General features: G+C 39.0%; 1 protein-coding gene across 1 annotated transcript in view; it reads left to right on the plus strand.

Moving 5' to 3' along the window:
* The window catches only part of prkx (protein kinase X-linked), a 124,856-nt gene extending 114,075 nt beyond the window's left edge, over positions 1–10,781 (plus strand). The window contains exons 8-9 of the mRNA XM_059963751.1: positions 4,614–4,759; positions 5,860–10,781. Of these exons, the coding sequence (XP_059819734.1) occupies positions 4,614–4,739 (126 nt within the window). The 3' untranslated portion in view covers positions 4,740–4,759; positions 5,860–10,781. The remainder of the gene's footprint in view (positions 1–4,613; positions 4,760–5,859) is intronic.
* Positions 10,782–11,024: the final 243 nt, after the last annotated feature.

The raw sequence follows: 11,024 nt of genomic DNA on the forward strand, positions 1-11,024 counted from the left end.
CCTTCCTCACCAATGACTCTACTTGCAAGTTAACCTTTAGGGTGTTCTGCACCAGGGCTCCCAGGTCTCTTTGCATTTCAGTTTTGGATTTTCTCCCACTTAGAAAACAGTCTGCAAGTTTATTTATACTACCAAAGTATATGACCATGAATTTCCAACGTTGTATTTCATTTGCCACTTTCTTGCCCATTCTCCTAATCTGTATGGTCTCGGCCCGAAACATTGGCTACTCTTTTCTCACGGATGCTGCCTGACCTGCTGAGTTCTTCCAGCGTTGTGTACGTAGTCTTCTCCTAATCTGTAGCCTTCCTGTTTCCTCAACACTACTTGCCTCCACCAGTCTTCATGTTGTCTGCAAACTTAGCAATAAAACCATCTATTCCATCATCTAAATTGTTGATATACTGCATAAAAAGAAGCAGTTCCAACACCAACCCGTGTGGAACAACACTAGTCACTAGCAGCCAACCAGAAAAGGATCCTTTTATTCCCACTTGCTGTCTCTTACCAATTAGCCACTGCTCTAACTATGTCAGTAACTTTCCTGTAATGCCATAGGCTTTTAATTTGGTAAGCAGCCTCATGTGGCACCTTGTCAAAGGCCTTCTAAAACTCCAAATATACAACATGCACTGCATCGACTCCCAACATCTTCCCAACCACTGAGGTCAGGATAACTGGTCTGTAATTTCCTTTCTGCTGTCTTCCTCCTTTTTTGTTTGAAAGTGTGGAGTGACATTTGCAATTTTCCAGTACTCTGACACCATTCCAGAGTACAATGATTTTTGAAAGATTATTACCAACACCTCCGCAATCTCTACTCCTACCTCTTTCAGAACTCTAGTTCTTCTGGTCCGAGTGACTTCTGTAGCCTTGGGTCTTTCAGCTTTTGAGCAACTTCTCTCTTGTAATAGTAACAGCACTCACTTCTCTTCCCTCACATCCTTCAGCATCCGGCACACTGCTAGTGTCTTCCACAGTAAAGACTGATGCAAAATACTCATTTAGTTCCTCTGTCATCTCCTTGTCCCCGTTATTATTTCTCCAGCTTCATTTTCTAGTGGTCCTGCATCCACTTACATCTCTCGTTTATTTTTTTACATACTTGTAAAAGCTTTTACTATCCACTTTGATATTATTTGCTAGCTAGATTTCATATTTCATCTTTTCCCTCCTAATGGTTTTTTTAGTTGATTTCTGTAGGTTTACAAGTTTCCCAGTCCTTTGTCTTTCTACTAATATTTTCTTTGTTGTATGTCTCTTTTGTTTTAACATTAGCTTTGACTTCCCTTGTCAGCAATGGTTGTACTATTTTGCTTTTTAAGTATTTGTTTTTGGAATAAATCCGTCCTGCACTTCCTCATTTTTTTCCTAGAAACTCATGCCATTTGATGCTCTGCTGTAATCACTGCCAGCATCTCCTTCCAATTTAGTTTGGCCGTCTCCTCTCTCATACCACTGTAACTTCCTGTACTCCACTGAAAAATACACTGGGCATTCGGCCGTGCCACGGCGCTAATTTCGATGGTGGTTCCGCCATTTTGTTTGGCGCACGGGCAGCCACCCTGCGCTGGTCTCTGAAGTCTTCATCTGCTAGCAGGAGGTAGGTATCTTCTGGCATTTGCTCCAAGAAGATCTGTTCAAAAAGGAGGCAAGACTTATGGCCATCTGCCAGTGCTAGCATCTCGCTCATCAGGGCTGATGGCGTAGTCGCCCAGGCCGTCCATATGCAGTAACCGCATGGCACATTTGCAGCAGGAGAGGCCAAATGTGTGGATTAACAGGGCCTTGAGTGCCTCGTACCTGTCTGTTGCCGGGGGCTGATGCAGAAAGTCGATAACATGGCCCTGGTGGACAGCGCCCACCACGTAGTAATACCTGGTGGCATCGGAGACAATTTGCCTGACCTGGAACTGGGCTTCTGCTTGCTCGAACCAGACCATGGGTTAAGTGGTCCAGAAGGTTGGCAGTTTAAGGGAAACTGCATTCTGCAGAGCCGAGTCATTCATGCTGGGTCCGAATGCCGTTGGACCGTCGGGGTCACCAATGTGGTCGCACTGATACGCAACGAGTGACAGCAACACGCTGAATCGAGCAGGGTCTGGTTGAACTGTTTACTGTTTCAATCTGTGCGTACTTAAGTGCCCGCTCCCAGCATCCCCCGCTCTTTGCAGGGCGGAAGTGACATCAGGTTCCAGGCCAAGGTTTGCCCCGCACTCAGAGCCCTCTCAGTTGCCGCTGGCTGCGGACTCATCCGCGACTGCTAGAGCCGGTTCGCTTGCCGCGTGGGTGAACCACCACAGTATACTTATTATTGAGGGAAATTGACACAGGGCTGCTTTGCACTAGCTGCCTATTCACATTTCCATTTCTCCTGGCAGTCATCCAGCTACTCTCCCCCTGCAACTTCGAGGTGACTACTTCCCTGTAACTCTGATCAATTACCTCTTCACTCTCCTGTTCAAGCCGAAGGTCATCCAGTTGCGGCTCTAGATCCCTAACGTGGTCTTCAGGGAGCTGCAGCCTGTTGCACTTCATGCAGATGCAGTTCCCTGGGATACTCTGGGTCTCCTGGGACTCCAACGTCCATCATGAAGAACACACAACTGCCATTTACTACACTAGGTACAGTTAGAGGAAAAAAAGGGGGAACCTTCACTGACGCTTATTCAGAACCAATGCCCCTTTTAAGCCAAAGCCTGACATGCCTACTCTCACCACTGGCCTACTCCCAACATGGTCCCTTCCAAACTTTTAAACAACAGCTGTCAAGCTGCGAGAAACCTCTTTGCTGTGGCCTGCTTCTGCCGCTGATTAGGCTGTCAGATTGAGCCTGAACGCCCACAAAGCTCTCATCTTGAACAAGTGTCACTGATGTTCACATCACTGACTTATAAACCAAATAAGAATTCTTCATAATGAATTACTTGTTTTTAAGGTGATGAATTCCAAGCAAGTATATGGTGACATATACTTTTTTTAAAACTTCAAATAAATCTAAGGTTTCACTGTCGGAGCAAAGAGTTTCAACCGAAAATGTCAGTGATTCCTCACCTCCCACAGATTCTGCTTGACCTGCTGAGTTCTTCTAACAGATAGCTTGTTGCTCCACATTCCAGCATCTGCAGTCCTTTGTTAGTCTTGAGGTTGTTTAGTTACCTGGATTGAGATTTTTTTTTAGTTGTTAAATTACAGGTCAATTAAAGCATATTAACTAAAAAGTCAGTATTGTTTTAACATTTTAAGTTGTTAATGATCCTAATGGTGCTGTTTTTTTAATCTAAGAACATGAGGGTATATAAAAAGTACTGTTCAGAAGTTAGTTTCCTGAAAGATATTATTAATCATTAATTGTAGATTTTAAAAATGCGTACTTAATTTGCTGGATCAGTTGATCATTTGTTGGTGTATGGAAACAAGCATTTGATCTGGATCTTTAACTCAGTGCTGAAGTGACCACATCAGCAGCTAACTTCCCAGAGCTGCCCTAGATTATCCAATCGTCCCTGTAAGGCCAACTTGCCCATTTTAAAAAACAAGATGTGGTGGGGCATTTTTTCAGGTGGGATGCTTGCTCTCTAGCATAAACTTGTTTAGTGTTCTCTTGTAGTAAAGCAGATTTTTAATTATTTTCTTCTTTCCTGCATTCTCTTAAAACTTACAGTCACTAAACATAAATCCTTGGCTGCTCCCTTTAAATTTTTGAATCACTTGGGGCCATTTATTTCATGAAAATTGCTTTGTAAACTGTTTTGAAAGTTTCTGCATTTGGTCAGATTGTGATCCAAGTGGATTATTACATAGTGCTTTAATACTTCCTGCTGGAAAGTAAATCAATTAAGAGGATTGGATTTGAGGAGGTAAGTCTGAGTCACTTAAGGCTATTCTTTTTCATGTCACTGTTCTTAGTAGTACTGGCAAAACATTGAAATATATTCCAAAAACAAATATAATAAACTTGAATTTTTTTTGGGAGCAGGGCGGGTGGGTGATTCAACTTGTCGGGTAGGCTAAAATTCCAAGTTCTCTCCTTTTTAAAACAAAACTTAAAAGGGGACCTGATGGGCAGTTGTTCTTGTACATAAAGGTGGCAGATCTATAGAACAAGCAGCCAGAGGAAATGGCTGATGCAGTTAAAATTCAGAATCCAATTTTTTTTTATCACTGACTTGTTTGTGGAATTTATTGTGTCAGTGACAGGTTATTCCCTTCTGCGATCGCATTTCTGAACGGTTCACAACCCCTATTTTGCTTTTTTTTTTGCATTATTTATGTTTTATATTTCTAACTACAGCTTGTATATTTTATGTATTGCACTGTACTGCTAAAGCAAAACAGCAAATTTTACGACCTATGTCAGTGATAATAAACCTGATTCTGGTTTTTACTTGTTTTTAAGCAGGAAATTTGTGCTTAACATATCGATCAGCTTATGTACACTGTGCTCTCGTAAACAGCAGACTGATATCCAGAAGATCTGTTATCAAGGTGTAAATAATGGTCAGGATAGAAATAATATAGAAGTCCTGTGTTAGATTGTCTGCACTTGCAAGAATATACAATCGAGATCTGTCCACCATTATTGTTCTAAATGGGTCAATTCTCTGTTTCAGCCACCAATAGTACCGAAGCTGTCTCATGACGGGGATACCTCAAATTTTGAAACCTACCCAGAAAATGAGTGGAAAAAAATTCCTCCTGTGCCTCCCAAGGATCTGGAAATTTTCAAAACATTTTGATTAAAACATTACACATTAAAGTGAGTTTTTATTATACAAGTTATGACAGCCTGCAGCAATGTTTCTGTAAAGTAGTTATTATATCACAGAAATGGACAGTGTGATTTTTCTGTCTTTGGGCTAACTTTTCTATTTAAATCTTGTTGTATAAACTGCCATAAGTTCTAAGGGCAAGTAGTTGCCCATTTAAAAAACTGTCAGCTGCTCTGGATAGGATATAGTACTCAAAAAAACAAACAAACAAACACTATTTTTCTCAGGCTGTCAGGGGGACGAGGGGTATGGTGGATAGACTGGAAAGGCAGAATTTTTTCTCTTTGGGTGGGTGAGATTACACGGCATCTGATAGGTATTTAAAATCATGAATGGTCAAGGCTGTGTGGATAGAAAGATGAAGAAGTCGGGAACATAGATTAAAGGTGATTATCAGAAGAAATGCCTTATGGGAAAAGTGTTTAGGGTTGAAATGGTCTTCCATCTAGAGCAGGGGTTCCCAACCTGTGGTCCACGGACCGCCTAGGTTAATGGTAGGGATCCAAGGCATAAAGTTAGGAAACCCCTGGTCTAGGGGCTTGCAAAATCCTGCAGCCAGTGATGATAGGCACTGCTTGTAGCCCTGGTTGCCTCTGTAGCGCCTATGGAGGAAAATGGACAGTTGAAGTTTCAGGTCAAGACCATTGGTTTGGACTCAGTCTGGGTTAAGGTACTTGACTCAAAGCATTGACTATCCATTTTCCTCCACAGATACTGCCTGGTTCATTGAGTTCCAGCAGCAGCCTCTGTGTTGCTGCAGATTCTGGCAGCTTTGGTCTCTTGTGTCTCGCTGTCTCTTAGTAAATGCTCTCCACACACCTGGAGGCATATTCCACTGTAATCCTCAGGAGAATGTGACAAAGAGGTTGCAGGCCCATAGTGAGGAAGCAGTGGAGAGGGAGCTCGATGGATGGTAGAGTGATGCAATGGATGGAATCTGGACAAGGTTTAATCTGTCAGATAGCATTAAGTTAATTATAACCTGCAGCAAAATAGCTTTAATTATTAAAGAAAGATCATGGTAAACATGTGTAAATCAATTTCTGCATTTCCTTCATTATATATGATTGTTTTTGTTTCCCCACAGAGGACTGAGTAAAAGTGTGACCAAGCTGAATGCTCTTAGAAGAATCAGGCATCAAATTGCACATTTGTTTCTCCAGTTTGCTTTTTTTTCCCCCCAATGTGGCCTCCTGTGCCTGGAGATCCTGTACAAATCAGTACACTGAAAGGTTCCAGATGCAATTGTGGTTCAACTTCGATGTCAATCAATATGAAATGACTGGAAGGTGTATCCCCACATCTGGAAGTCTAAACTGGATTTTTTAACATGGAATATAATATAGATAATGTAAAAATAAATCTGAACTATTTTATTGCATGTCTGGTATGACACCCATTTTAATTGAATTTTTCAATTGTCTCTTAGAAAATGCATTATTAAAAAAAAGGATCCAAATTCTTCATTATTGTAAAATGCCTTGATTTTTAAAAAAAGCACAAGTACTTCCTTACAAAGATGTATTTTTTAAAAAAAAGTGTTTATATATATGTCGGTGTAAAAATCGGGGTCATATCATTTTGTAAATATAGATATCCAAAATGGATGCTCTATGCAAATATAAATTGTGTTTTTTGTTTTAAAATCAGGATATGTTTTTTAAGAATATATGTATATAGAACTTGTTTAAAGGGGATCATTCTGAATACCAGCATCTTGCTACTTTCTCAGTTTGCTGTCATACAGCAAAAAAAAACGTTCTGGAGTTATCGTTGGCTCCCATCAGTTATTGAATTGTAAGTTCTTTTCTCGTTCTGAAACAGATGTGCAAAGTAAATAAGGTACTGTTTATATATAGTTGCATTGCAATGGCAAAGAAGCTTATTGCTGCTTTTTTTCTGTCAGTATTAAATGAAAGGGTGGGGTGAGTGAAAGGTTTAATTCTAAAACTTTTGATTCATTGATCTTCAAGTTTCATTAAATGTTTTTCTTAAGCGTATCTGACTTTAGAATTTAAATACAGGATAAACAATGAGGTTGAGGTGAGCATCAGAGCTTTGAAACTTGAGTAAATATTGGAGACCATAATTCACTAAACCTAGTTTACAAAAAAAGTATTAATTCGCCATTATGGAGGGTTTTAAGTAAAGAGCAGTGACACTTAAAAAAAAATATCAGATGTTACACTTGCATTGACATAATGTTAGAATGTTTTGAACAGTTTGCTTAATTGAATGATGGGGTAAGAGAAAGATTTAATTCTAAAACCAGATTCATCTACAATTTGTATCAGATTGTTTTCTTAAGTGTATATGATGTTAGAATTTAAACACAGGATAAATAAAGAAATTGAAATGAGCATCAGAGCTTTCAAATGCGTAAATATTGATGTGCATAATTTACTAGGCTAAATTTCAAGCAAAATATTATTGCACCATTATGAGGATTTTAGAATTTAAAGTACTTTAAATACTAAAGCACCACTAAAAATGTCAAGCATTACAATTGTGTTGACAAAGCATTTGAATGTATTTAACAGCTCACTTAATTGATTGAAAGGTACTCAAAATGGCACTGACTTGAGGACACATCTGAGCTTTGTTGTTAGCCATATCTCAATTTTTTTTCCTCTGCCCTCCAGGCCCTGAATGATCTATATAGCTTCACCTTTATCATCTCGAACAATAAACTAATAAACTGCTTCCACTCCATCAGTGCCAGCCCTCTTTTTAAACATGCTGATCTAATAAAAGTATTTGCTTGAATTAATGTGTTTCTTTTGATGGCCTAACAACAAAAGATTTTGTAGGTGGGCGATACTTTCCATGTGGCCAGCTCAGTTGGTACACCTAACCCGTGTTGCCTTATCTTTTCTTAAGTATCTTCTGGATGAGTTCACTGAGCACAATTGTCTCCCTCAGGATGAAGGGTCATAAATCCCTCTCCTTTTAAAAAAAAATGGCTTATTGGCTGAATTTTATATTTGTACTGCTAAGTGCATTTTATCCAACAGTTCTTTGTCATTTGAATTTGATTAACTGTATGCCAGACAGATGAGAAATGCAGTCTACACAAGTACAGAAAGAACTTCAAGGTGAAATTGTTATTTTTCAAAGGCATTTTATATGGTGGACTGAACATCACCAATCCTATTTTTGTTGTGTACTTTTCAGTATTAGTTTACAGCTAGCCTCCATCTTGTTTGAACAGCTTTACTCATTTACTGTTATTTAGCTGGTATTCTACTTTTAATATTGCCAGGAAGATGTTGTTTCATTTATGTTCTTTAATAATGTAGATTTCTTTTAGACTTGAGCTACAGGATAATGTAAAAAATCTGTAAAGGAACAATCCGACTTCTAACAGGAATATGTTGTACTATAGGTTTACAGATTTCCACATTTGCTGTGATGATTATGACTGTTAATTGTAACTTGAACAGCCTGATTACCTACAATCCTCATCCTGTAAAGAAAAGCAGAGATAAAATTAAACGCTAAGAAACAGGGCTAGTTGAAGAAAGACTGGCGTTTGCCTTCTCCGAATACATTGATCTTTTGTTTTATAAACGGATTGTCATTCTGTACAGCTTAGTTTATGCAATATGTTATTTAATGTGTTGTACAAACATTTATAGTTGTTGGAAACCATTTTTCACTAACGTGTTTGCACCAAAATACCAAAATAATGCGAATCAAATGATGAATAGTAATTGTATCAGGATGTTAGCAATACTTTAATTTCTTTTGTTCAGTCATAGGCTCTCCATCAATTCAGACACTTTAAGGCCTAATGGTGAAGTAAATGTGTGTTCTTGGAGGTTTGGTCTGCATGTATACAGCTGTGGTAATAGACAAGAGCCTGTTGATGTATGTCTTAATCTTGTTAGGAGCCAGGTGCAGCCAGTTAACGTCTCTATTTAAGTTGATTTCAGGAGGATCAAAGATGGAGCTTTTCATATAAATGGCTTCTCTTTATCTCCCATTCATGTAAACAAAACCAGTAGACAGAGTTTTCTTAGTGTTTTAATTTGTTTTCAAAAAAAGTGGCATTTTATGTTGCAGTGTACACTTCAGTGCAACCATTTATGGGTCATTCTGTTCATAAAATATCTGTTACATATCCAGGGGCTCATCTCCAATATCAGCAGCCTCGTATACCAACTAACGTTGAGGAACTTAGAAGGTCAGACAGCATCAATGGAGGGGAATAAACAGCCGATGTTTCGTACCAAGATCCTTCACCCAAACTGTTTATCCCTTCCCACAGATGCTGCCTGACCTTGTCCAATATCTGGTTTGTGACAGTATTCATTGTTTCTCCTTGTGTGTGGTGGACATTACTATGTGGGCCAGTGATTCTAGAAGTTAAAGTACATGAGCAGAACTAGGCCACTTGGCCCCTCAAGCCTGTCCTGGCATTCAGTATGATCACGGCTGATCTGTGTTTGCCTCAATTCTTATTGTGCCAGTACCTCGCAGACCTCAATTCCTCCAACTTTCAAATACTTATCTTTCTCCATGATCTGATTTCCCCCACCCCAATCACCACCACCCTCGGAGAGAAGATATTTTTATGCATGTCAGTTTTAAAGGATTGACCTATTTTATAACTATTTTCTCTTATTCAGGACTCTCCCACTAAGGAAAAATAGCAACATCTATTGTCACGTCCCCTTTAGGTCTTGGGTATTTGAATAAGGTCATGCCCCATTCTTCTAAATTTAAAGAAATAAAGGTCTTTAAATTTAGAATAATCTAATCTCCATCCTAGAACAACCTCTCATGTAGGAATGAGCCTAGTGAATCTCTGCCTGATACCAGTATATCCTATTTAGGTGGGTTACTACTGAGAGAACTGTCTTATAAAGGAAAGAAAGAACATCATTCTGGACCATTTTAGTGGGTGGAAATCAGTTGCTGGATTTGTAAAGTTTCCAATACTGAATCCTGATTTGTATGATTGTTATCATTTATGGGCCACTATCATTTATCATTTATTTTTTTACTATGAAAACTCTGCAGACTGGCTTGGGTTCCATGTGGGCAGAAATCCAAACATTAGAATCCTTCTGGGTTTGGCCTTTGCAGCTGCCAATTCGAACCTGCTGTCATCAGTCTAGCTACAAGAACTTTTGGAACCTGTTAAGCTGCCGGGGTTAAGTAACTGGACTGTTCCAGCACATTGTGTGAATGTTATTAACAAACTGCATTGTCTTAAACTTCTGACAGGTGGTTCTTCTGGACCTGGTCCATATTCTAGGAATTGTGATTTAGTCCCTTGTGATTAGAGTTTAATTAAAAATATAATTTCAGTTCCTCCTCATCTTAGTTGTTGGAAATTTGAAGTGTAGCTGCTAACATAGCGCATTGAATAGTACAGGCACTTTGCCCCATGATCTGTGCTGACCTTTTAACCCACTCTAGGACAACAAAAGCATGAAGCAGTATGTGATAAATCCATGTTTATCCTCCTGGATTATCACTTCAGGTGACAACCTGTAAATCAAATGTACCTAAAGCAACAAGGGAGTTTGCTGGATGAACTTAATGGGTCAAGCAGCATATCATGAACTCCAGAGATTCTGTAGTTGCTGAAAATCCAGAGAAACTCAGCAGGTCAGACAGCATCTATGGAGAGAAATAAGCAGTCAATGTTTCAAGCCAAGACTGAAGGGTCATGCAGCATCTCTGGGAGTTAAAGGGCTATTGCTGCTTCAGATCCAAACCTGCTCAACCCACTGACTTCATCCTGCAGATTGTTAGTTGCTTCAGATTTTTGTCCCCCAAGGCAGAAACTAATTACAGAGTTGCCTTCAGTGTGAGCTGATTGATCAAAATTGGTCAGGTTTTGTTTTTAACCACTAAGTGAACATTTCTTCTTAAGTCAGTTATTCAGCATTGTACAGTCATTGATGTATTCTGCCAGTCACTGTAATGCAGCAAAAACCTAGATTTGCCTTCCTGGACTGTTACTTTTGCAGCATTTAATAAAGCACTAAACATTAATTGTGCTGTGTCTTGAATATTAAGTTATTTGGAATTGTTATTTTAAAGTTCAAAGTAAATTTATTATCAAAGTATTATATGTGTCACCATGTACTATCCTGAGTTTCATTTTCTTGCAGGTATTCACAGTAAATAGAAAGAAATACAATAAAATCAATGAAAACCTGCACCACGTATCACGCAAACAATAAAAGTAAGCAAATAACATTCAGAGTGAAAGCATTTACATTAGTTACGATTCAA

The sequence above is a fragment of the Hypanus sabinus genome, chromosome 3 (assembly GCF_030144855.1).
Source record: "Hypanus sabinus isolate sHypSab1 chromosome 3, sHypSab1.hap1, whole genome shotgun sequence".
In the NCBI taxonomy this organism is placed as follows: Eukaryota; Metazoa; Chordata; class Chondrichthyes; order Myliobatiformes; family Dasyatidae; genus Hypanus; species Hypanus sabinus.